Source organism: Parambassis ranga, chromosome 20 (genome assembly GCF_900634625.1).
Source record: "Parambassis ranga chromosome 20, fParRan2.1, whole genome shotgun sequence".
NCBI classification, from domain to species: domain Eukaryota; kingdom Metazoa; phylum Chordata; class Actinopteri; family Ambassidae; genus Parambassis; species Parambassis ranga.
Genome location: NC_041040.1, coordinates 11,758,357 through 11,786,059, shown reverse-complemented (window position 1 = coordinate 11,786,059; position 27,703 = coordinate 11,758,357). Strand labels below are relative to the sequence as shown.

General features: G+C 41.8%; 1 protein-coding gene across 1 annotated transcript in view; it reads left to right on the top strand.

The window, feature by feature from the left end:
* vipr1b (vasoactive intestinal peptide receptor 1b) overlaps nt 1–20,335 on the top strand; it is a 33,844-nt gene extending 13,509 nt beyond the window's left edge. Inside the window, exons 4-13 of the mRNA XM_028432826.1 lie at nt 3,073–3,173; nt 5,198–5,298; nt 9,169–9,301; nt 11,971–12,124; nt 12,253–12,313; nt 12,400–12,472; nt 14,701–14,792; nt 15,259–15,388; nt 15,835–15,876; nt 17,815–20,335. Coding sequence (XP_028288627.1) covers nt 3,073–3,173; nt 5,198–5,298; nt 9,169–9,301; nt 11,971–12,124; nt 12,253–12,313; nt 12,400–12,472; nt 14,701–14,792; nt 15,259–15,388; nt 15,835–15,876; nt 17,815–18,006 — 1,079 coding nt within the window. The 3' untranslated portion in view covers nt 18,007–20,335. The remainder of the gene's footprint in view (nt 1–3,072; nt 3,174–5,197; nt 5,299–9,168; nt 9,302–11,970; nt 12,125–12,252; nt 12,314–12,399; nt 12,473–14,700; nt 14,793–15,258; nt 15,389–15,834; nt 15,877–17,814) is intronic.
* Nucleotides 20,336–27,703: the final 7,368 nt, after the last annotated feature.

Sequence of the window (27,703 nt, the reverse complement as noted above, 5' to 3'; positions counted from 1 at the left end):
ACTTTTTAAAAAATACTTTTTGAATATTAGTCTGATCCATTGCTGCCTCGGAGAAGGAGCAGAAAAAAATCCACTCTCTTTATTTGAGTTTTCCTCTAAACGTACAGTGAAAGGAGTGCACATACACAGACAGACATTCATAATAAGAATCCACATCTTGTCAGAAAATCTATTAGTAAAATTGTATCTTAATGGCCACTGATTTTCTCTGTATTGCTGCATTTATTGAGATTGGAAATGAGCGGAGACGAAACCTCGATAAAGACAAATCAATGTCGAACAGAGCTCCACTGAGCTGATGCTATCAGTGGCAGTAAAATGTGAAAACATGCCGTCATCGCTCATGCTAGGCCGTGCGAGCACATGTCTCATCAATCACCGCTCTCACGTGACTCCTTGGAGATTTGGGGACAAATATCTCTGTGCATGTGCTTAACAATGAAGAGTTTTTCTTCAGTGTAACATTTAGCCCTTAAAGCATGCTTCAGATCACATTATCTAGTGGAGGATGCTCTGAAAGTGAAAGTATACATTTCCTTATTTACTGCAGAATATGAGCAGCAGATACAGAATCTGACTCTTTTGGCACATTTAAAATTACAGATGCATATCACCGTGTTACAGTGATGTTATCTGTCAAAGGGGCCTTGAGGCTTTCAGGTGCTTTTCTGTCCTCACGCTGTCTGCAGATATTCTGCAGTGCAGCAGGAATCTGTTGATGGGAGATGAAAGCTTTCCACCCAGACTACAAATTAATCAATATTATCATTCAGAGAAATGTAAAAAAAAGTTCTTTACTCATATTCTTTACTCAGATTTGTGACTGAACAGGAGTGAAGACTCACAGAAATCATCTGAGCAAGGCAGAGGCAGACACCCTGACATTTTAAACAACACGACCCCTCTCTGCACTGTTTCAGCACTGGCCTGCTGCTGCTGCTGCTCATTACCTGTGTGAGATAACATTTGGTCATAATTGGCTGTGTTTACATGCAGGCAGCAGCTTGACTGTCAGTCAAAACAAAGTCTCATTTAGGTGAAGCTGTTTACATGAACCTTTCATGCCCCAACAAATGAATAAACCATGAATACATGTCATAAATAAACCACGTAACAGAAGATTTCTGTAGCTTACAGCAAAAGGCATTTTAAGAAGCTACCTTTATGTGTTTTTTCTGTTCTTTTTGAAGCAACATTTCAATTAAATTCAACACACTGAGCAGTGACGCAGAGAGAAACCTTGACTTAAAGAAACCCGTCTAGAAAATCTACGAAAGAAGAAAGTTACTAAATGTGAAACAGCAAAGTAAGAGATAGAAATCAATGGTAATACAAATGAAATAAAGTGACATCATCACCTCAGAGGTCACAGATAGCTCTGTTTTATTGCCTTATTACAGAAATAGGATGTAAAAAAGGAAAGAAAAGTCAAAGATGGACACAGAACTGTACCTGGTTGGTACTCCTCACCTGCTTTTTAGTCATTGGAGTATTAACAGCACCCTGTCTGCCTTTGTAGAAATGATGTTTATACTAATCAGCAGCAGCCAATAAAACATAAAGATAATGTTTTTATTATCATCCACTTGGCATGTGGTGAAATGTTATTCAGAGGTGATGTAATTAAGTTAAATACACACCACCATGACTAATCATTGTAATCATCTATGGTGATTCTGACTGTAAATGTAGCTTCAGCACCGCTCAGTCGTACTCAGACAGCAGACATGAGGCGCGCCAGCATTATGTCAGCTCCACCTGTTCCGTGTGGTCAAATGGTGTCACGGTCACTTTTTTTGGTGCTGATTATTGGCTCAGATTGTGAAGCGCGTGTGTGTGTGTAGACTGATTCTTTCAGAGGGACCCTCAGTAGAATGAAGGACACCCAAAACACAGCCGAGGACATATTTGATCTTCAAAAATGTTTTTCTAACTTTTCCCCTTTAGAACTTCAGTTATATTATATAACAGAAGGTATATATACACTCAACAAAAATATAAACGCAACACTTTTGTTTTTGCTCCCATGTTTCATGAGATGGACTTGAAGATCTAAACTTCATTCCAGATACACAATATTACCATTCCTCTCAAACATTGTTCACAAATCTGTCTAAATGTGTGATAGTGAGCACTTCTGCTTTGCTGAGATAATCCATCCCACCTCACAGGTGTGCCACATCAAGATGCTGATCTGACATCATGATTAGTGCACAGGTGTACCTCAAACTGCCCACAATAAAAGGCCACCCTGAAATGTGCAGTTTTGTCTCACAGCAAAATGCCACAGATGCCACAAGCATTGAGGGAGCGTGCAATTGGCATGCTGACAGCAGGAATGTCAACCAGATCTGTTGCTCGTGCATTGAATGTTCATTTCTCCACCATAAGCCGTCTCCAAAGGCGTTTCAGAGAATATGGCAGTACATCCAACCGGCCTCACAACCGCAGACCACGAGTAACCACACCAGCCCAGGACCTGCACATCCAGCAGGTTCACCTCCGAGATCATCTGAGACCAGCCACTCAGACAGCTGCTGAAACAATTGGTGTTGCGTTTATATTTTTGTTGAGTGTATATAGGTGTGTGTGTATAATCCACATATATAAATACTATTAGTATATAAATACTGTTTGTGTAATTCATACTACAGTCCAAACATGGTGCTACATTTATCTGATGTTTATTTATAATTTCATATAATGACATTTCCTCATACATCGTGCATCCTGTTTTTTTCTGGTATGTTTAAGTCTCTGAGTGTGGGTGAGTGTTAAGACGAGGATCCGTCTGTCAGTGTGTGTAACAGCTGAGCGCCTTTCTGCAGGCTCGGATAATAACGTCAATATTGATTTACATTTGCAGCAGAGAGTCAGACAGCTCTTTGTGAAGTTTGAAGTTTCCTTGTTGTTTGCGGTGACCTAAGATGCCAGTGTGAGTTCACTGATGTCACCGCGTGTCTCTTGCAGGGAGTCTGATATCAAATTTGAAGGAGCTTGAGTGGGCAGATAAAAGAGTAATGTGCTTGGGTGGCTGTGACCTCTGTGTGTTTTTTGCTTTTCCATCTCCAGGCAACCTCTCCAAATCCTGCACAGTAGACGGCTGGACTGAGATGCATCCCATTGACATTGCTGTGAACTGCGGATACAATATCAACGGCACGAGCGATGATGTGAGTAAATCGCCGTAGTCTGTGAGAGACTGAATGAAGCGGCGCAGCAGGAAGCTGCGTGAGGCGCCAGTGGCAGAGAGCATCGAATGAGAACATCTTTTCTTTGCTCTGTGGGTGGGTGTTGTTGATGTCTCAGGAAATATTGCTGTATTGATTATTGGATCTACTGTATACTTTCGGTTCATAGCTTTGAGTGATTTACAACATGGCTGAAAGTGGATAAAGTGCTTTTACTGTTTGTGCCCAGAAAAAAAACCTAAACCTACAAAATGTAACACTGGTTAAAAAACAAGACAGCTGGTGGCGTCAGGCAGACTGGAACCTCAGAATCCACCAAATGTCCATATACTTGTTCTCTGTTGCGTCCCCTGTTTTAGTATAATGATATTGAATAGCTTCCTCCAGTCCTGCCTCTGTCCTCCCATGTGTGTGTCTACAGTCTTGTGTTTAGTGTGTTTAAGTCTGTGTCCCTTTGTATTCTTGCGTGTGTTTTAATTCCTGGTGTTTTCCCTCCTTACTGATTGCCTGATGTGTCTCACCTGTGTCTTGTTACCCTTTTGTATTTGAGTCCTGTGCTCCCCTTTGCTCTGGTTGGATCGTTTTTTGACCCACAGTGTCGTCTCCTGAGTCCTCCCGTTTGGACCTCCTTTGTTGGGTTTGGTTTGTTTTTTGCGTTCTCGCCCTTTTGTCTTTATTTTGTACTTCGTTTGAACTTTAGCTTTTCATTATTAAAAGATCACCTTAAGTTGAAAATTTTTTTTGTGTCTGCATTTGGGTCCTAAAAACAACCTCACATAACAGTTGATATAAACATAACATTGTCTGTCTGGTGGCTGTAATACCATCTGAATGTGTTTTTCTTTTCTTAGGATGTGCCTTGTGTTATTAGCTTAGCGTAGCTTATTGTGCGTGGACAGCAGGGATCTGCAAATCTGACGGTAATAGCAGTCATTTCAAAGCTCACTTAATTCAATTGCCATTCATGTTCATTTCACAATGGACATGAATTGGTTGACCAATCACTAAGAAAAGCTGCATGTGCTGCAGAATCATCATTGTTGTTCGGTCTGTGAGTGTGTAGCACAGGTGTTGCTACATGACAACAATCAGTCAGTCAGGATTAACAGCTTCCTGATTCCTCATGAGGTCACGCTAAAGCATACAACACAGCTACTGTGCAGCTACCATAACAATGACACATCGATGTTAATATAAAGTTCTTATTATTGTGTTATTTTTGTTGCTATTACTGGATACAGTGTGGTCAACGTCTCCCTTTGTAATCAGAGTTATTTACTTATATGACAACATTAAAATTAATATTACAGTTCAGCCGCCCTGCTGGAGCAGGTGCATGTCTCTGAATAATCTTGATTGTAATTGACAAGGCCCAGTCAGTAAATAATTCCTGCCTCCATGTCACTGTATAAGTCATGAGATGTTATTCATGATGCCTCTGGGGGGAAGGATGGAAATAAATACATCAAATGTAGGTTCTTTAGTTCAGACAGAGTTTGTCTGTGCTGATGAAGGCAGGGCAGGGTGAAGAGTGGATGTGCACTACAGAGTGGTAAAAGCCTTCTGGGAGGGCACTCTGCTCTGTGAGTCATGGAGGCAGCCTCATCAGCATGCCACATGGGAAGTCAGGAGGGACCTGGCTGGCGGAGTACTCTAAAAGGAATTCGATGTCCGCCTCCCTGCATACTTGATACCTCCGCGTGCCCCCGGATGCTGAGCTCTTAATCTCATTTTCAGGATCTACATGTGATAAAGTCAACGCTCATTGAAAACCCGAACATTATGTTAGGGTTTGACTTGACTGTGTGTGAATTCATTTCTATTGATAGGTGAGACATAATAAGATTGTGATCTATGCTCACACCACATAAAAACCACTGGAAGTATTAAGTTAAGTTAACTCCAGACATTTGAAAGCATTGGTGTAATAATGTTATCATTTCTGAGTTCAAAGCATTGTGAGCATCAGTTTCCTTCACTTCTCATATATGTGTTTTGTCTTTTAGCAGGGAAAGTTTTTTTGGCAAGTGAAGATTGGCTACACCATCGGTCACAGTGTGTCGCTCATCTCTCTCACTACAGCTATTGTGATCCTCTGCATCTTCAGGTACAGTGGATGGAGGGTGTGTGTGTGTGTGGAAAAAAAGGTTTTTCTGTTTAAAAAGTCACTCAAGTTCAAAATACAAGCACCGACTATGGATTATTTATTTGTTTTTACTGTCCTGTGTCAGGTTTGATGGATTGCAACAGTAATAGGTTGTGAAGTGTCTGCATAGCAACAAGTCTGATCACCAGAGTTATTTATTAAAACTGGTGATGATAAAACACACCTGGATTTGTTATATTAACCAGGGAGTATGTAGACAGTATGTAACTGAGGACAGTGTCTGTGATGTTTCTGTACCAGGCTGTAAACATGTTTATTTCTGCTGTAAGGTTGGTCATTTTAACATGGGAGTCTATGGGGACTGACTTTCAGAACCAGCCCCTAGAGGCTGTGGGGTGAACTACAATTTTTAACACTTTGTGTCTAAACCTGGGTGGTTGCTGCTTGGAGGCACCACAAGAGTTCACAGTGAGGGGACTGGACTTCACCAGTTCTGGAGCACTTTTTTCCTTATAAAAAAAGATTATTCTATTCTACTGTAAAGTAGAACAGACTCATCGACTGCAGTAAGATCCACGGGCAGAGCATTAGTATGGGGATCTTACTGTACTCTAAAGCACCCTGTTATAGCTGTCGGGTGATATGATACACACAACAGAAATGATGCATTCTAGTGTCACACATCAAACCCTTTGCTGTGGGATTTTAACCCTCTGATCAGTGCAGCTTCACAGCCAAGCAGGCTTATATATGAAAGATCAGTTAAAGATAACAAATCAACTGTCAGTCAGATCTGATGGCCTGTTATCGTTTCATGGCAGAGCTCCACATGCAGAGGGATTAAAGAGACTGATGTGTTTGCAGAAGCAATTCTGATAATAAATCCCGACATTGCCGCTTTGGGAAATTTTCTTTAATGTGATTTATTAAACTTTTAGCACAGAGGAATGTTAATAGGAAAGAAGGGAAGAACTTCTCTGTCTTAAAGTGAGTTAGTGATCTACATTAGTGCACACATCTGTTGTTATGTACAGCAGCTTGTGACTGAACACACTATAAATAACTTACTGTATCCTGCAAAAACCCCCACAAGAACATTAGCTGTCCTCTGCCCTCCTCTGCGCTCACTTCATCTCCTCCAATCCATTGCAAAAATAATGTAATGTAAAGTATTTTTTCATACAAGCATCAGTCAGACTGCATGCCCAGTAATGTGTGTTCAGGCTGACACTAATGGAGGGGAGCACTCCTTTTTCTCTTGTTTTGCTGGAAATTGTCTTTTTGATGGCATTCATCATGTGTAGTCTGTTCCTTTGTGTGTGTGTGTGTGTGTGTCAGAGATGATCAGAGGTTTTTATACTTACATACAACAACACCATGATGTAGGACCACCACACAGCTTCGGTCACCCTCACGCACTCACAGGCCCCCGAGTCAGGCCAAGGTCGGCAAGATGAAATAAAACGCATACAGGTGTGAAATCAAAACAGCCCACAGGTTTGAGCAGGCAGGAGAGCCGGACAGGGCAGTGGGAGGTGAGGGGGTATCTGTGGGAGACGGATGATTGAGGAGCGTCACGCCAGTTCCTAACAGGCACACCAGCAATAAGACCAACATGTGCCCACATCGTCTTAAACTAGATAAAAATATAGAAATAGGAAAGACTCACAGTCAGTGATGATGTGTGTCACCAGTACTGGGTCATCTGCCTTCAGCTATTACGATGTGCTTCCCTGCAATAAGCTTAACAAAACAGAAAAAAGAGACTTTTCCCTCAGCAGCATGTAAACTACACTTCAGTCAGGACCACTTAAATTCTCTTGCCATCTGCATGGAGTTCTATGTGGCAGTATGGCTCTGATTTACATGAGACCGATGTGACGTTGAGTGAGTCGGACAGAAAGGATGAGTCGGAGTGGAGGTGGGCTGCGAAGTGGCTTGCAGAAGCAGAATTGATGTGAATCAGCTGAGCCACGTGGTGACATCAGCTTGTGTGCGCTGGGTTGGTCTGGAGCTCAGTGTTGGCTTTAGTGGCTGAAAGAAGTAACAAAGCTGAAACCTCTGCAGCTGAGGAGTGCCTGAGACGTGCACGTGAGGCTGGCTCCAAAAGTCAGTATAGACCTCCATGTTACATGTTTACAGCCTGATACTAAACGCACACTTTATTTAAAACAATACATTATGACTGTTGTAATATGATCAGGCCTACATGTATAATTACAGTGTAATCAGCTTGGGTGACAGTTGGATGCAGTCTCACTTTAAAAGCTGGCTGCTTATGTGACCTTAAGCCTTACCCACATTAGGATTAACCAGGAATTAGGTGGGTTCTGCCTGGATGGGGATGGTCAGAGCCTCCAGCACTGAGCCTTTTTACAAAAGATCTGGGCTCCATCATGGCAGGTTGATCCGGTCTGTAATGCTATCCTCGGCTATAGCTAAATATAAGCCACTGTATGGGCTCAGATGTCAGTGGTTATGGTGACAATAAAGGTAGGGTAGGAGATTTTGAACTCTGAACTCGGTGAGAGTCAGACAGATTTTGAAAGTAATCACACGCCCCGTTTTCTCGGAGCTCACCCCGAAGCCACGCCTCCAACCAGTCTGTGACTTCGGCCATCATGCACGTACCTCTTTGGTGCTTGCAGAGCAGGAAGAGAGTGACAACCAGCCACCTCTACGCGCAGGTGCACCTTGCAGGATTGGCTGATGTTTTTTTAGCGTTTTATAGCTTCCACAGATGATTAATATTCTTCATTTTAAAGCAAAACTGCCGAACTAATCGGTTGCTATTGGATTGTAAAGAGACGTTACACTAATTTAACATAAAGTGCATCAGAAGGAAATCTCCTACCCTACCTTTAACTCAGTTTGAGACTTTAGACAGTTATGTCCTCGTCACTTTGGTTTTTAGTTGAGGCTCAAATGTTTATGAAATGTAATAGATTAAAACAGACCCATTTACACAGTTAAAGATTTGTCACTGATTTGACTTCCTTCATTCTTTTGGACACCATGGTAACGAGTCTGTCTAAAATTGTGATATTTTACGTGCATTTATTCATACGGCTGCTCTTGTTTCAGTCTTTTATCAAAAGTACTGACCTGTTTGTATCTCTTTGTAGTACTGAGGATGGATTTTAATTGAATACCTGTTTAACTGTTGTTTTTAAAGGGGTGGTTTTTAAATGTTGTTTTTTCTGCCTGTAAAAGGATAAAAATGACTTTAAACAAACAGAAACCTTCTTTTTGTGAATATATTGTTAATTCACAGCTCTTGGCTGTTGGATGAGTGTTAGGTTTGTCATCAAATGATGTTTCTGAATATCAGGGACCACAATAATAATAATAATAATAATGTAAAAACACTCTCTGTCCTCTGCGGCCTTAGAAAAGTGCTTCAGTGCACCAAAGTGCTTCATCTTTTGTGGTAAACATGTGAACCAAAATTGAAAATTGAGTATTTGTTAACAAAATGTTGTTGTGCCAGAATAAAGACATGTGTCCCCTAAAATCAAACAAATGATTGTGCCTATAAATGGCTTTTTGCTCCAGCTGTCTGTAAGTGGTCGGGGGTTGATGCTTATATGGATATCAAAATGTTTCCGACTACTAATTTGGAAATGATCATAGTGGAGGTGTGTGAAAGGCCATAAAAAGCATCCATTGACCTCCAGAGCAGGTCCAGACACACTGTGAGAAAAGGAACTAAGGAGCCTAATTATGATTTAATTCACTCTGTTATTTGCTGTCATTTAAGCTATTAACTCCAAGGACATTGGATAATTAGCATGACGGCCCTCTTCATCAAACCGTGTCTCATCTCTTTGTCTTGATTCTTGTGTCTCTTTTTCTTTTTCCGTGTTGAAGGAAGCTCCACTGCACCAGGAACTACATCCACATGCATCTGTTTGTGTCCTTTATCCTGAAGGCCATCGCTGTGTTCATCAAGGATGTGGTTCTCTATGAGGTCGGGGAGGTGGACAACTGCTCCTCAGGCTCTGTGAGTTAATTGTCCTGCTGGTTCATGTGAATGTTTTTGAGCCCAACGGTTAATGAAGGAGGTTCGCCGTCCCTGAGCGGCAGAGGAGGCACACAGCAGCAGGAGGAGGACGTGATCACCAAAAACAGCTCTGTATAGAATTTAATCAGGCCAAGCAAGTGGATAGCCACATTTTAATTTGAACTTTAATCAACTTTACAACAATTTTGTGCAATAAAATGACAATAATACAGGACGAGCAGCTAAATATTATGAAATATACACTCTCCATATCTGGTGTTACTTTACATGAGCTCATGTTACACAGATTCAGGGAGCATATTTATTAGAGAGCTCTCTGGTTGGCTGATGTGCATTAATGGGTTGACAGGAACCAGCTGCTGTCATGTGTCCCCTGAAAAAGACATTACAGAGACAGGTTTGGTGCCACAGTTCACCATGGCCGCGGCATTACTTCCAATACAACTGCTGGCTCCGTTTCTGCTGCGTGTGTGTGTAGGTGTTCTGGTGCTTGGTTCATTACCCTCTTCTACATGTTGGATGTTTGCTGTAGTTACCCATTAAATTAATTCATGATATAACCGCTCTAGCAAAGCATATAACAAATGCATTATTTAAGGTGTGTGTGTGTTTGTGTGCGTGTTTGTGTGCGTGTTCAATCAGCAACACCTTCTTCCCTGTGTTTTTCCAGTAGCAAAACATCCCATCATTCATGCTAGCGGTGGCAGGCTCTTTAAAACCCAGCTCCAGCGAACAATTTGTACTGATTTGCACACATTAAACTAGCAGGAAGGTTCAGACAGCCCATATGGGACCGTTCTCTTCCCCTCAACACGCCGTGCGGGAATCAATTTATACAGGCTACCAACTCCTTGTCAGCCCTGCTGCCAGCGGCATTAATAAGCCGCCGCAAACTTCAAATCCATTGTTCAAAACCAAAACAGAGGTTGATTATTTCATGGTTATATTTTACATTGTAAACTACTAAGGGTGCTTCTTGCTGTGAAACTACAGGAATCCAGACAGGACTTATGATCATGGTCTTAGTGATTTGTTCACCAATTTATTATTATTACAATATTATAACCCTTTTAACATATTCATGTTGTCCAGTTTATGCTGTAAATCACCTGCATGTGTTGTGATCTGTTTCATTTTTGTGACGTTCACGTAAATTATTTGTTTCTGTCTTTCATTCTTGAATTTTTGCTTCAATCTTTGTGCATTATCTCAAAAAAGTGTTTTGTTCTCGTCACCTGAAGACAGAAACCTTTGTGTGAATGTCCTCTGCATGTCCTGCATCTCACCTTCAGTTGACCTGTAGATAACCCTGATGTCTACACTGTGTTAGTTCCTACAAACTGTCCACTATGACTTCTGATGATTGATGATGTGTGTGAGTAGGACTCCTCTACAAAGACCTGGATGTTACGTGAGCTTGTTTTTCATGTGAAACTTTCCCTCTCGTTCATCACTCGAAGCCTCTGAGGTGGAGACATGAGGTGTGGCCTTTTTTTCTGCTTCACACCATGACTTATTTTTTGTCCTTGTTTCTTTCTGAAAGACAAAAATCTAAAATCTTTCAGCTGTTTGTTGGTTTATATCCTCTTTGTTTTGTTCATCATCTCTGGGGAGCTCTACCTTTCTCTCTCACTCTTTCCTCCTGTCAGCATGTGCTTCAGTCCGTTCCTAATCACACGCTGTCCTTTTCACACTCCACCCAATTCACCTCATGTCTGCTGAAGAGTGTTTTCACTCTCAAGGGGAGATCTCTAAAGGGGCAGTGTATTGATTTCTTATCTGTGTGATGCCCTCCCTCTAGGACCTCTGGGTTACTGAACCCCAAAACAACTTGTGTGAAGCTCCTGGTGTGTGTGTGTGTGTGTGTGTGTGTGTGTGTGTGTGTGTGTGTGTGTGTGTGTGTGTGTGTGTGTGTGTGTGTGTGTGTGTGTGTGTGTGTGTGTGTGTGTGTGTGTGTGTGTGTCATCCCTGCCTGTCCCTTCAGCAGAGAAAAACTGAATTTTAAGTGAATTACGCCATCCTGATGGAAGAGTTGTTGTGCTGCCAGCCATCCAGAAGACAGATGACAGTGTTATCCTGCATGGTTGTTTGGGTGTTAGTCTCTTATCTGTTGAAACGTGTTTGCACTTTGGTGGCTTTGTGTCCTCTGCATGTTGACAGATAGAGCTTTCATTTGTTTGGTTTATAACACTGAGACGCATTCAGTCAGTGTCAAATGGATGAAAGTTTGTACATGAATCAGGTTAGATAATGAAATAACATAACCACCAGTCACATTCACTTTGAAGGTATTTTGCTAACAAGCAAGCTAAGGTTACTTTACTAGCATTTAGAAGTACTTTGTAAAGGGCAAGCTGGCAGCTCGACGGCCAGATCAGGCCCATGTGTTTAGATGAAAGTCGAGCTAACAACAGTGAGTGTGCAGGGACTACCAGGCATAAACATCACTTCTTTTGGATTAATGCTCACATACAAATCAGTCTACAAGCAGCTACATGCAAATATAAAGTCTCATATTTTAAACTCTGTCCACATATCATCAATAAAACAATTAATACAAGTACAATTACTACAAACATGCACCTTTATGAGGCAGCTTATCTGGGTAAGTCGTAATGAGTGTGTTGTGTTTTTGTGTGTCGTTGCAGGTTGGCTGCAAAGCAGTGATTGTGTTCTTCCAGTACTGTATAATGGCCAGTTTCTTCTGGTTGCTGGTGGAAGGGCTTTATCTTCACGCCCTGTTAGCCGTCTCCTTCTTCTCTGAGAGGAAGTACTTCTGGGCGTACATTCTGATCGGCTGGGGTGAGAGAGTCTCCTTGTTTTTTTCATGCCATTATAAAGACAGCAGTGTCTGCAGAAGACAAATTGCAATGTGAGAGGCTTACCAGTGGGAAGCAGTAATAAGTTTTCTATATTTTTTATGTCTGCAGGTGGCCCAACAATTTTCATCACAGCCTGGAGCATCGCTAAAGCCTACTATAACGACGTGGGGTGAGGAAAACACCAGGAAGGTGCTCAGTCTGTCCTGCTTTGATTTGACCGGTCGTGTCCGTTAATGTTGTTTCATTTGTAAGCAGGTGCTGGGATATAATCGAGAACACTGACGTTTTCTGGTGGATCATTAAAACACCCATTCTGGCATCCATCCTGGTAAGTTTAAACACATTTAAGCTTACCGAGCGTGACTGAAAACATCTGTGTCTGTTATAATCAGGGTGGTTTATAAAGGCTTTTGTTCTCTTTGTGGTAATCTTACTGTTCTGTGTGTGATTAGAATGTTGAGGTTAGCATGACCTCAGAGCTCTAGTTTCACTCTCGGAAAGTTGGTAGCTGTCAGTGTGTTTCTTTGTCTTTACTGACAGGTAAATACTTCTGTATGGAGACAGCTTTTGGATTTTGAACACTGAAAGATCTCACACTCATTGTAACTCTGCTTGTATGTAAAAAAAACCACAACTATTAATTTTGAGTTATAGGGAAAATGTCTCTTAGCTTTTCTTAGCTCAAAGGCTGGAAAGCTAGTATTAGTAGACCAAAGGAATGACTGTCCATTGACTGTAAATACAGAAAACTACTTGATCAAACTATTGGCAGTGTGATGGAGTGTGAGTGGATCTTAGACCCTGTTCACACTGGGGAAATCAATCCAGCTAGAGCAGGATTCGGGCCGATATACTGTGTCCGGATTTTTTTTTTTTTTCTGACTCTGAACAAAGCAAATCTGGATATTTCCGGATTGATTTCAATCCACCTCTCAGAGTTGGACCTAGCTGGATTAGCTTACATCTGGCTCAGGTCTGAACTCAAATGCGGCTAGCGAATCCCGCTAGCAAGTCCCGCTAGCAACGTGATACTTTCAGGTTCAAGGGGACAGTGTCCTGGTCGCGTACAAAAGCTGTATGTAAACAACCGTTGACAGCTTTGCCCTCAGTTTATTTTAGACAGGGCTACAAAGGAATAAACTGCAGTTTAAACCGGGAAAAAAATGAAAGAACGAATGACACAGGAAAAAAATGCACGAGGCATGTACACAAGCTGTCCTACCACCTGAACGGACTCTGAATTTTACGAGGAGGATGACAAAAGAAGCTGGGTTAAGCTGAATTGAGCGTGGACACGTGTGAGTCACAGCCTGATTTGAAAATAGGTCTGAATGTATCGGATTCAATCCTACTCTAGCTGGATTGACTTTCTCCAGTATGAACGGGGCAAAATGAGCAGCAGTCACACAATCAGCATCCACCTGTTACTCAAGTGGTCATTAAGATTAAGATTTACTTCTAAATCTTAATCTTATCATGGCCTAAATTATGTAGAAACTCAGACCTTATTATAGTTTAAACAGGTGAGTTATTCACCTACACAGTGGTTCTGATGATTAAAACTTGGTATCAGACTTTAAACAATCTGCCACAAAGACATTTCTAATGTGCCCGTCTAAAGTGGATTGACTGATTTTTAGAAGCCAGCCTCAAGTGGAACATTGAGGAACAACAGTTGGCCTCATCTCTCAGCCCCCCCACAGGAGCCACTTAGCCCACTCAAACCAACCGTTTCCTTTTTTTGTATTTATGAAATGTTTATCAGTGAGCTTTAAAAGTTGCAGCATGCTGATTTTTCGGTTAAGATGAGCTGCTCGGCCCGTTTCATGTCTAAGAGGGTTTGGATCAAAACCCAAATCTGAAGAAAATGCCAAGGTGTGACAGCTCACACTTATCTACTAAGAAAAACAGGCAGTAATCTCCATTGACAGTGTGAGTGTGTGCAGCAGTGAGAAATGAAGGCTCTCCCAGAAAGGTGTGAAAAGGAGGGTAGAGTGTGAAGAATGGCTTTTAGTAACAGAATTGTGTCATTTGTTTAACAGTTCTGTGATTTCCTAATCACAGCTTTTCTAACTTTCCACAAAGAGATGTTTCATTTGGCACCAGGTATCCAAACAAGAGGCCAGTTTCTAGAAACAAAAGACACAAGTAAATGTTTAGTCATAAGGATTTCTCCTTAGCACTGAAAATTAGATTTATTTTAGTTTTAACATCAGTGCCGTCAGTCAAAGGATGGCAGTGCCACCGATAACCTCCCAGCTGAAAGGAATGCCTTTAATGTTTACCTGTGACAGTCATGCTGTTAGAGTAGTCTGTGGTCATGGACACGTGCCTATTGATTTCTGCACGGTGGCACAGTCGGAGAGAAAATAGTTCCTACATGAAATCACTCCCAGACAGGTCTGTGACCGGGTCATGATATCTCAGAAGAGACATTATTTTCATGGTGCCATCACGTTCCATTATGATGGAGGGAGAGTCTCTGCAGCTCACACCAGAACAGTCCAGGTGGATGAATTCTGTCCTCACATGACGCCTGTGAAATGTCCTCCACAGATGAACTTCATTCTTTTCATCTGCATCATCCGAATACTTCGCCAGAAGATCAACTGCCCAGACATCGGACGAAATGAGTCCAACCAGTACTCGTGTGTATAATTCCATCTCTTCTCCATGCTCTAAATGTATTTACGGATAAACCATCAAAATAGTATTTTTAATTTAAATCACAAAGCTGACAAAAAGATGTTTTTTTTCTGTTGCTGTACATGTTTGCAGGGAAAGGTTCGGTTCTTCTGGTCTCCACCTTGCTGCCTCAGCCTGTGATGTTTAGCACACTGGCAGCAGCTTTACACAGAGATGCGGTGCTCCGTGTGTTTAAGTGATTTTTCCTGTGATGGAGAGCATCTCATAAGCCAGCTATAATGCATGAGCTATTTTCCCACTGACACTTTTAATGGTGTGGGGCTTTTTTTCATCTCTGGCCTGCTGAGCTGAAATGTAAAATGAAAAGTACTCTAGAGGTGCATTTCATTATTGTAATATAGAGAGACGGATTTAAAATTGGTTCCATTGGAGAAGAAGATTTGAATTTATTTGTTTTTGTTGTTTCAGGAGACTGGCTAAATCTACACTGCTCCTGATTCCTCTTTTTGGGATCAATTTCATCGTGTTTGCGTTCATCCCAGAGCAGGTGAAGACCGAGCTGCGGCTGGTGTTCGACTTGATCCTGGGATCATTTCAGGTATGACAGGAAATAGTTATTGTAAAACAGTTTTTGAAATTGTTACCCTTTTTTTTTATAAACTCCAGTGTAAGAGCCTGACCTGACCTGCATGTGTGTGTGTGATCCTACAGTGTGTGCGAGAGCTTGTGCTGCTCCTGTGGAGACACTGTGGCAGGTCTCCATGCACTTCGCTGCCTGTTTCAGTGGCACTGTTGCCATTTAAAGCTCTGGAGTTATTTCAGTTCATCACATAATGAGGAATGATGGAGAGCACAGCCAGACTGTGCAGCTGCATTACAAACAGCTCATTCCCCCCTCCTCTCATTAACTCCCCGCCGTACAGTACACATTCAGTGTGGGATTCCTAAATTAGCAAATAGTTGTAAAGACAGAATATAAACAAAGGAAGTGTCACCCTGGCGTTCAGTGCTCTCTGTCTTATCTGTGTTTTTCTTTCCCTGCAGGGCTTTGTGGTCGCAGTTCTTTACTGCTTCCTCAACGGAGAGGTAGGTACCCCCCACCCAGTGAGGTAAACACTGTTGATATAAACACACACTTTCCATGCGGAGGTAGCCCACTGTTCTGTGATCATTCTCACAAAGTGTACTCACTCCCTCTGTTCTTCTCTATTTACATTCACACACACAGTCCTGAGAGGTGGATGGAGCCATGAGCATGAGTCACCAGCGCTGCTCTCTCTTCCCTTGGACCTCCTCGCGGCATATTTTTCTGCCCGAGGGGTGGGAGGGCTGTAAAAAGCACAGCCTTTTTGGCAGGGAGCTGTTCAGTCTGCAGAGGCTCTCTGTAGGCAGATTAGTTATGTTCTCAGTGCTGGTCCAGATTGAATCACAGTGATGGGCTGGATGGCAGAGCTTGACACTACACTGCCTGAATTTTAAGCGAGCTGCAATTTTCAGGTGTCCTTGTTAGTGAAGTGTGGAGCCTCAGTGGTGTAGAGTTATTATGTTTTTAATATAACTGAAACCTGAAGAATGGTGCGCTGTGGTGGACTCATCAGAGAGATATCAGGTCACAACAAAACGAATGAATCAGAGGACAGAAACGCTCACATGTTAGAAAACCTGATTAAACAAAAGGGGAGAAAAATGCTTTGGCACTGAAGCATCACTCAAGGCTATTACATGCACTGTTTGATACAGCGCTGCAGTAAATGATGACTCTAAGATGGGTGAAACACCAGTTACCACTTTAATCTGTGAAGTATTTTACATGTAAGTTCTTATCGCACACATTCATGTCAGTGCTTTGAAGTTTAAAAGTTTCAGATAAACATCAAGTCCTGGTGAAGCTCCTTTTACTTCTTAGTTCACATCCTTGTGATTCAGTCTAAATTAAAGGTAATCTTGGAGCTTGTTTTTGCTCTTCCACCTCTGAGCCTGTAATGTGTTATTCTTTGGATTTTTTCTGGTTGCTGTTTGTGGTCATGCCAGCCGGTCCTTTTCTGTCAGCTTTGTTGAATTTGCTCTGATGGTGTCAAGCAACAGTGTAGAAATCATCCAGTCTAATAGCAGCATGATGATCTGCTGAATGAACCTGGCAATCTTATGGCTGCAGGAGCCAATCCTCCAGGCTTTAGCCTCATCTGGTGCCTGTGGTTGGGTGAGGGGCTGTTGAGCTGGGTAAAAACAAACCCTAGCTGGTCGGTTTTTCTATAAATCCTGCCCTCCAGTCATCGGGACTACCTGGCTGCATCTTCAGACTAGACTCATTATTGTCTCACTACTAGGCCTAGTGGTACAAAGTGGTATTACATGATCATGGGCTGGCAGCAGCTACTTCGCGTGCAGAGACAGATATGGTCCTAGCTGGTATATGTTGTAACAGTCCTGTAAATTGTACCTTTAATGAACATGCATGGTACAAACTGACAGCTTGGTCTTTGTAGGTCAGTGTGCCAGCACTGTAAATATGATTTACAGTGTAATATTAAAGGTAGGGTAGGAGATTTTGAAAACTCAGTGAGAGTCAGCCAGATTTCAAAAGTAAACACACGCCCCTTTCTCATGGAGCTCACCCCAAAGCCACGCCTCCCAATCACATGGACGCGCATTACCTGAAGACAAGCTGCGGTCTGTGACTTCGGCCATCATGCACGTACCTCTCTGGTGAGCACAGAGCAGGAAGAGAGTGACAACCAGCCAATACTCTTGGCTGATGTTTTTAGCGTTTTATAGCTTCCACAGATGATTAATATTCTTCGTTTTAATGTGAAACTGACTAACTAATTGGTTGCTATCGGATTGTAAAGAGAAGTTACACTAATTTAACAAGAAGTGCATCAGAATGAAATCTCCTACCCTACCTTTAAGGTACCAATAAAGTAGAGAACCAGCAGGGTGAAATAAGAAATAAGTTCTTTATTTTGGATTCTATGTTATTCAAGAAAAATCCACAATATAACCTAAACCTCTAATTCATTGTAGGTCCAAGCAGAGATCAAGAGGAAATGGCGCAGGTGGCACTTGCAGAGATACATGGGCTCTGACACCAAATATCAGCACCCGTCTATCGGCAGCAGCAACAATTTCAGCACCCAGATCACCATGTTGACACGATGCAGCCCAAAAACCCGCCGGGGTTCCTCCTCCTGTCACAACGACATGTCCAGCATCTGAATCACAACAACGAAGACAGACAAACATGCTGTAAAAAAACGCTCTCATGCCAAACATTAGGCAGAAAGACGCAGCGGATGGAAGCTCTCCAAAAAATAATTATAATGAACAGTCACTCATTAGCACATGTTCTCTAAGGTGATGTGTTGTATAAGTGTGTTGTGGACAAAAGAAGGAAATAAGAGGAGAGAAAAGCAGCTTTCTATCTGCACACTTCTTTCTAAATACATGTGACAATGATACAAATGCATCACTTCACAGCACAGCTTCTGCACATGTCAGTGAGAGCGCCTCACTTCTGTCTGTCACGGTTCAGTGCACATGTGCAGGTGAATTTGTGAGTCATATCATTACGGATGATTTGGTCAATCGTTATTAAGCTCCCCCCTGCATGCTCAGACACCACACCAGCTGAAATGTCACCACTGACACGCATTCTGATGTGATTACAAACCGATTAATAATCCATCTTTCCAACAGTCCGACTGAATGAGGCGTCTCCTGTGGCACATGTTGTTTATGGTGTCAGTGCAGTAACATCAGGGGCAGAGAGAAGCAGCAGAAATGCATTGTGGGGTGGTGTCTGAGTGTGACGGAAAATACGCTTTTAAAAAGCTAACAAACAGTGTGCACTTCTTGTTTTCCTCACAGAGCAGGGAGACAGAAAACAAGCGGCAGCAGGAGGTTTTATTTGCATACATGCAGAGCGGACGGAGCTTCAGACCAGGTGACCACTGTGACACTGATTCACAATGACCGGTTTGGAGCACAAATGCCCTTCTCTGCACTGTGACTCTCACAAGAGACTGACTGCCCTCTGCCTTGCCTTTTATCAGCGCGGCAGTCCCTCTTGTTTTGTGTGATTCTGAGCCTGTGATTGGGTTGATGCTTTTCATTTTCGGAGGCGGCCTGGTGCTGATCGCTAACGAGCGCCTGGCTCTGGTGTGTTTTCAGGTGACACTTTCTAATCTTCACTGGCTGTTGGAGAGGAAATGCCTTCACACAATCAAACCCTTGAATGTTTACATATAACATTGTACAGACAAGTGTTGAGGAAGTCAATCACAATGAATATTTGTTGCTGCAGTAATGAGTTGCTTAATGCTGAAAATGATCATGTTTGAGCTTATTTAGGTTTGTGGTTTGTTGTCAAGTGCTACACACACACAGGTAGAAGCTCTCTTGCTGGCCAGCTGAAACAAGTTTGAACTCTGAATCTTGTATTATGAAAAATATTCCCTGATCTCTGTGCGGACATGTCAGGTTCCAGCTCCTCTGCTGGAGGAGTGTGGAGCTGACAGGCCATTGGAGCAGAGACTGCACTGTATGTAAGGCAAAGCAAGGTGACAAGGATGACTGGCCCTGTCACAGTGCTGCTAATCATTCTGCTTTCCAGCTTACATGGCATGAACTTTAAAGTCAGCCTCACTCTCATGCAAGAACAAACATACATAAAGTCCAGGAAACCACTGATGTAAAGGGTCAAAGTTAACCCTTTTTTTGTAGTGCTGTTTGACACATGCATGGTTCAGTTATGTAACAGCTTCTTATGAATAGTTCATAAAATCACCATGTTGCAGCTCATTGTTTTAAATAGCTGCAGACGGCGACAGCAGCAGGACCCGTGGGAGCAGCTCTAAAACCGCACACGGTTCATGGAGAGAGAGAGGGGATCAGTCAGGTTATAATGGCAAATGACATTGTTTACTTCAGCCTGATGAGCTGTCACAGTTTATAAACTGCAGCAGAAACTTCTGGGCTCAATCACAGCTGTCATGATTCTACTCTTCCTGAAAGTGTGTGAGGTCTGTACTGCAGCTCATAATGTTATTCAGTATCTTCAGTGTTAGGCTGCACCCCGCCATGTCATCATTACAGATGAAGGATGTTAAGTTTTTGAATATTAAATATGTTGATACAGAGAGCACCAAGCATATGTCCAAACAGTGTCTGACACTTTACAGACATCCGTGTTCCTTTTATGTTAACTGATGTAATGAAATCATACTTGACGATACTATGAGTGAATATATCTGATGGTATCTCTATCTTATTGGCCAGTTTATATACTTTATATATATTATATTATCAGTGTCTCCCACTTTGTGCACATTCAATCTACTTGTTTCTTTTCTGTTCCATGTTGGACGTCACAAAGACGGTGGCAAAGACGGTGGGGTTAGTAGAGCAGCATGAAGGCCACAGGTTTCAATGCCATCCGAGCAGTGCATAGGCAGAGAGTGTGTCACTGGAAAAGGACTCAGAACAGCCTTTATATAGGATCTTATGCTGGTAAGAGAAGCTTAGAGGAGCAGATATTTGGAGACATGTAGCCACACTCAGACAGACTGGTGATGGCTTAGCCGAGCTAACAGTAGCTTCACTTACATTTAACTAATCAAAAAAGTAATATTGTTATTATTAAAATATTTCTTACAGTGTCTAAATACTGAGTATCCCACATTGTTTGGTGCCTGTCTTATGTTGTCTAATGTAATGTGTGAATCTGCCAGTAAACGGTTAATACCTCTTTAATGGTGAATGTAAATACACACCTGTACATACAGAAGAAGAAGAAGTCTGTTTGTGTTTCAGTAACCTGGCATGGTTGTTCAATAACAATAAGACGACATTATAAAAAAAAGGGATTTTGAACTGACAAACGTGCACTTATCTGTTCATGTGTTCAAACTGGATATTGTGTTGTTGTGTATATTTATGAGAGCTGATTCGTTCGGTTTGTTGTCAGTGCGATGTGTGTAACACTGGTGCAGTGCAGACCATTGTGAAGCTACAAATGTACTGTATGTGTTTGTTTGCTTGGGATCACCCCTGTGTACACACACAGCAAATCATTTTACAGTTTTGTATCATTTTGTTGTGTAAGGTTAAATGTGTTCTCCTGGCAGGAAGCTGCCAGAAATCTTTGTTCCACTCATTCTATGAAATAAATTATTTAGAAAAAGTGTAAACTTGTTTTCATGTGTTTCTGCCCTCACCTGCTGCTTTGGTTGTTTAATTGAGGCTCATTTATAAGTGCTCTCACTTGACCTCAAGCCGATTCATTCCTAACACCTGTTTAAACCCTGGCAGGAACATGCTAATCTGTGAAACACATTAAATACTCTTAAATGAGCATTAAACTGGTGACCTGATCACACTCACCCAGTTCCAAATGCAGCCTAATGTTTCAGCCTCATAAAGCAGCACACGCTGTACTCGACAGCCTAAAAAGGTCAGAAAGACTTGAATGTTTCATGTCACAGTGCCCTCAAAAAACAAAAGCATCGGAAAATCCAGACAGTACTTTGTTTTTCCTTTAAGGGCTTCAAGTCCAACCAATTTAACACTGATAATTCAGTCAAGGAGAGACAGTTGTAATACTGGCATGACATCAGTGCACAGTGTGTGTCATGATGAGAGTTTTGTTCTTAAAAAGTTCTTTTCTTGTGTTGTGATATTTGTTTTTTTGTAAGTTGTGTTAGTGTAGTTTTCCTGTTTAGGTGTAAAGGTCAGTCTCCTTGTTTTCCTTAAATTTCCTGTTTTATTTTGGTAGTTGGCGTTCATTGCTTGCTTTACTTCCTGTTGTTTTCCCTCCTCTGTGATTGGCTGCCCCTCATTGTCTCCACCTGTCTCTCCTTACCTGCTGCATCGAGTCCATGTGCTCACTCAGTCTTTGTCATTTTGTCTCTTGTTTGTTTTTTCTGCATGTTTCCCCTCGGTCTGTACTTTGCTGGTGGACTGCACTGTATGTTTACGTATAGGCTATTTTAGAGTTTTTAACACTGATTTTAGTCCCTATTGATCATTTTGGAGCAAGTTTAAAAACACTGTATTATTTAAACCCTGTTAAAGGAAAGTGTTCTTCAGATTTAAGTGAAAGAGCTGCACTTCAGAGTGTAAAGGTACTGTTGGAAGACTTTTTAACAGCTACAGGTGTTTTTATTCTGTTTTTTTTTGTGTGTTATTGTTTCAATAATGAGGGCAGAAATGCACTCATCTCACTTATTAGACCTTCTTAGACCTCAGTGCTTTTGTGAATGAAGAGAACAGTCAGCAGTGGATTTTAAAGTTCAGCTTCCATTTAAACACACACTACAAACGTTGCAGACTTTTTATCTGACACAACAACACAGAAATGATCTATTAGTATTAAAGTTCATTCAGTCGTTTTGCATAAAGAATCATTTATCTGCCCACATTGAACAGTTAACACTGCGCTGTGATCCCAGCTCTCCTGCATCCACTGAGAGAAATGATCTGCTCATCCTTCCACCAGTCACAAATCAAAGCAGCTCTCAGTACCAGCTGCACTTCACTCACAACATTTGAAAGGTCCGACTGACCCACTGAGCCTGCTTTGCTGTAATGAAACTCTGGCTCTGTGAGTTAATCCGTGTGTTGTCCCTCTGGTTTATTGGGTCACTCGCTGCCTTTGAGTGCGGTGGACCTCCTGCTGTGCTCAGCCCCATGAAGAAAGACAAACTGAGCCGATGCAAGGCGCCGTGTGCCGTAAAAAGATTAACAAACACACCCCGCCATGCCCGGCTGCTCGGATCAGCCGCTCAGGGCTCTAATGATGTTCCGTTGGCTCTATCCATGAAGTGGAAATGAGCATGCATATAATACGATTAAGTATTCATAGGAATTGTAATGATTCTAAATAAAGGGATTAACAGGGGCGAAGGTTGCAGCACGACTGAATATGTTCTTGTTCTTGTATTTTCTGCCAATATATAAAATATTTCACGTAGCTTAAATATACATAGAGATGATGTGTTTGTGGAGCTGCAGACAGGACTGGAGTTATTTTCAGACTGTGAGACAGGTGTCTTGCCTTTAAGCATCTTTCAATATGCATGACGCCAGTTAAATATTCATATGACAAATCAGGCGAAGTTTGGAAAGGTGAGTGACTGAGAAAACAAGTGAACTCTGTCTGTCCACAGTGCCGAGAGGCCTCCTCCATCACCTCAACTGTCCTTGCCATGGCTCCAAGAAGCCGAGTCCTGATCTGAAGAGAAGTCGTCTGCCAAATCTGATCTGATCTGCAGCCCATGATCATCAAAGTGTTGCTCTCTTTTCACAGGCACAGCTGGAGTCATTGTATATCAATAGTTTCATGACCTCTCCGGCTGCAGTTGGCTCCCTTAAAACAGTTTGTAATTCAGAGCGGAGGGGAATGGAGAGAAATGCAAAGGGAGGGTCCGCTCTGATCTTTTCAATTGCATCAAACAGGGAATGTAGAAATAAATCTGTATTACCTTGAACGTTCACACATTAGGATTCCAGCCTTCTCTCCCAGCCTCCACAGACTGGCATTAAAGAACAAAGGGGCCTCGGGGTGACTCTCCAGAGTCAAAGCCAGAGATAACCCTCCTTTAAACTGCGACTGTGTTTCTCTTTTAAAAAATTAGTCCCACAATGGGGAAATTGCTTAAGGCAGCCCAGCAAAGAGCGCCATACATAGCCATACATAGCCATACATAGCCATACATACCACTGAGCCACTGCTGCCCACAAAATTATCCTTACCCGTTACCCAGTTTTTACCCTGTAACCTTAAATTAACCAAAATAAGGCTAAACACCGGCTGACCAAATACATGTTATTGACCCATTTGGTTGACGTGTTGAACACATACATTTCCAGTTTTATGGTGTGTGAGTTATGTGCCACCTCTCGTGTAAAGGAATCCTACAGTCAGTAGGCAGGTTGTCGTCTCTGTCAGTCTGTGATCTAAGACAAAACTGTGTCATGTTTCTTCTGTATATATATAAATAGAAAACTAAACTCAGTCAAACATTCTGATCTTTCATTTTTTTACATGAATTGCTTCTGTCATCTCTAAAACCAGTTACAGGATGTGTTTGCTGAGTCAGCATCTGTTATCTATTCCTTTGCATCACAAGCTTGTTAACTGCAGTCAGCTGCTCCTCTGCCACAAACTGGCATCAACACATTCACCAAGCTCACAAACAAAGAGTGTTTTTTCCCCTCAGTGCTCTGATCCTGATGCTGCATTGTTGGTTGCATTGTTGTGCTGCTCTTTCATCTTGATTTGTATGTATAATCAATCACTATTAATGCACTCCACAGTTTATTAATAAGCTATTCTTCTAACATATGCACCTCCATTCAGTACATACAGCCATTCTTCACAGTCTTAAGAGTCATGTTTAACCATGCTGTAAACAAGCCTGGGAAATAGTTCTGCACATTTATACAATGACAGGATCTCACTCTGACATTAATACATAACTCAGTCTGGGAGAATAAGACTGGTGTGTTTAAAGCCTGCTCTGTGTGCAGTGATTGTCTGGCCTGTATTTTTGTCTGGCCTGGTTCTGCCTGGGAAGCTGTATAGTGGAAAAAATCTGTACATTACTACAGATTACAGAATATATGCCCACAGCATGACGTCAGTGTGTCTGATCATGAGCAGAAAGAACATGTTTATTATGTTTCTTTGTGAAGTGATTCCACCAAACCTCAATGCATTTCCAATGCACCAAGCATATCCGTTTAAAAATGAGGATGTGTCCTCTCATTGCCTTTGTAATATTTCTTTACCGGGTGCTTCACAGATCCTCACAGAGGAGCAGTTAGTGGTGGACTAATCCATTTCAGACTACCTCAGTGTTGTCATGTCATAAGAGGACAGGACTTCAATGCAAGCAAAAGAACAAACAAAAGGAAGTACTGTGTGGAAGGATTTTATATTGTGGATTAAAAGCAACATCAGAGGAGGCAAATAAAAGAGCAGAGTGAGAGAGGCTGCATTTAACTAAAAGGTTCCTCTGCTACAGAACAAAAAGAACAAGGTCTACATATACAGACAACATGGCTTTAAGTGTTTAGTGTCTGAAGTAAAATCTTTATTCACATCACAAAGCTTCGTGCTGTGTTCTGTTTCTAGTTGATCCTAAGTTTCCTGGTTATTTTGGTGTGTTCATGGTTTGTTTTGATTCCTTCCTGTTTTATTTTGAAAGGACTGTTTTACTTCCACTTGTTTTTCCCTCCAGTGTGATGACCTGCCCGCCCTGATTGTTTACACCTGTGTCTCATTTCCCATTGTGTATTTTAGTCTTGTTCTTACCCTGGTCTTTGTCAGTCTGTACCATGTCCTCCTGTGTCCAGGCTGTGTCCTCCCTTGTCCCTCCGTGTCCCCCCGTGTCCCCCCGTGTCCCCATCACCCCGTCTTGGTTACTTGTGCCTAGTTTTGGTTTGTTTCTGTTGTTTTTGGACTCTTTTGTTGTTCTTGTATTGTGTACAATGTATTTACTTTGTATTTTCCTTCAATCAATTATTTTCTGAGAATCCAGATGAGACTCGAGCAGCATGTCCTCCAGAGACTCAGAAACCTGAAGGACCTTGAAGGTGAGGTTTATCTTTTAATGTATTTGCTTTGTGGTTCCTTGCATTGGTTGAGTTGATGCTCTGAGCACAGAACATCAAAGCTGCTGCTTTATGAATGTCCTAATGAGCATAAAGGACATGCTGTGAAGCCGTGAGGTCTGGAGTGCTGGACGAGGAATTATCACATCATGGCCGCAGCACAATGTGAATGTAAAGTGTGGCTATTATTTTCTGCCTCAGCTATGAAAGCACACAGAGACCTGTTGAATCAGGACTTATAGCAGCAATAATCCATATTATAGATTAACAGAGGATACTGTGTATGTCAAGTGAAAAGATAGAGATCACTAGATATAACTGAGCTAAAATGAGAGTATTAATAGTTCTGATGTTTCTCCAGATATGTAAACTAACATGTTCATCACAACATGTGTGTGCTTTACACATATTGGCAAAAACGTAAAATCAGAATCAGAATTACTTTATTTATCCCCGAGGGGAAATTCTTTAAAAGCTCCAAGGTGCAGTTTTTCTGTCTGCAGTCTAACTGAATAGACAAAGAGAGAAAAGATAATAGGTCCCCTCTTCTGAAGCTGGAGAGAGAGAGGCAGCTGCGCTGAATGAGAGATGAATGATGCATTTGAAATTAATGAAAAAGGCTAAAGTGTGAAGCGTCAGCTGAACCTGAGACAAAGATTAAAAAGATGGGAGCGAGTGCTCTTTGATTAAATCTACCAAGGCTCAGAATAATTTCATACACTCCAGGAGACACATTAAAATCCCAGGTCGGCTCTGTATGCTCTGACCTTCTGAAACAGGTCGTTTTAAGGTTGTTAGGCAGCACGTCTCAGGCTGACCTCGGGGCGGGAGTTCATGTTTTTCTGTCCTCAACATCCTGCAGACAAATAACCTATATTGTTCTACGTGTTTTTTTTTCCCAATTTAATTTGAGTGTTAATATAACAGTAATGAAAAATTCCACTGAATTGTTGTGTGAAGGTCAAACTGTAGCAGGAAGTGGATTCTTTAACATTTTAGCTACTTAAAGTATTTATCCATTGTTTGACCTTTTATTATACTTATTTTAACAGTCAATCCATTAGTTGTTCGGCTTCAGGCAGCTCTGTCAGTGAGCCATTAAACCATAAATGCTTTTTATTCAAATCTACTACTCCAATTTGAACCAATCTTTGACTTCAAATGACTTTGAGTGCAGAAGTACTAAAGTTAAAGTTACAGCTAGCTGTTCGCTACAATGAATCGGTTAAAAGTAGCCAAGTTAGCGTAGATTGCAAGTTCGCCACTGTTATCATTAGCATCTCAGTGGCTAGTTGGCTAGCTTGCTGCTGTATTAATTAATGTTACATAAATTGTGCCGAATGGTGTGATTTTTAAATAACATAAAATGACTCACCGTATCAGAAACAGGATGTTTACAAAGATGTTCCATCGGGTGGACAAGAGGAGACGGGGACTGAACCGGCACGTGTGCAGCTAGTGGATGATTTGTTCCACTACCTCACCCTCAACCATCCTAAATAATTAGTCTATCTACTTAACAATCAAACCACGTATGAGAACCTGCCTGGGGAACATAACCCTAGCTGGAATCACTGACCTAAATCTAGTCATTTTGCACATTTATATTATACAGTTCAACCTATGCTCCATGATTAACATCACGTAAAACCTGTCGCATCACTGAGTGACATGGATACATCAGCCACAGCCACCTGCAGGGCTGTCAGTCAAAGCTAAGAGAAAGGAAATGATCCAGTGTGGATATTAACCATGACATTTACTGGCTGTTAAAAAAACGGGACTGCCGGATTAAATCATCTGTTGCAGTTGTTTGTCTCTTATTATTCAAAGCTGAGGCAGCAAATATTTATGAAAAACAAGCGCTGCTGTGAGCAGGCCGAGGAGTCGTTGGAAATGTGAGCCATAAACATCTCAGCGTGGCCACCCGGGCTGTTAAATCTATTTGTTAAGGGAGAGAAGGCAGCTTTGCAACAGCAGGAGCTCCTGCCAATTAGGATAAAAGAGGTTAATCCCTGCAAATGAGGATCACATCTGAAGCTGATCATTTAATTTAGATGCGGTGTAGCTGGACTAATGGCACTGTGGATTTATGACGCCACTGTGCGCTCTGAGAGGCGTGTTCCATTCAGCTCCAGGTTGCAATTTCCCTCCTTAATATGCATGAAAATGCTGACACTCAGCGCGGTGTGGATAATGACAAACAGCCTATGACCTAGTGACAAACAACGAAAGTGGCAACACAGGCAGCTTATCACAAATACGGAAGGGATTTTTTCAGATATATTAAACAGACTCT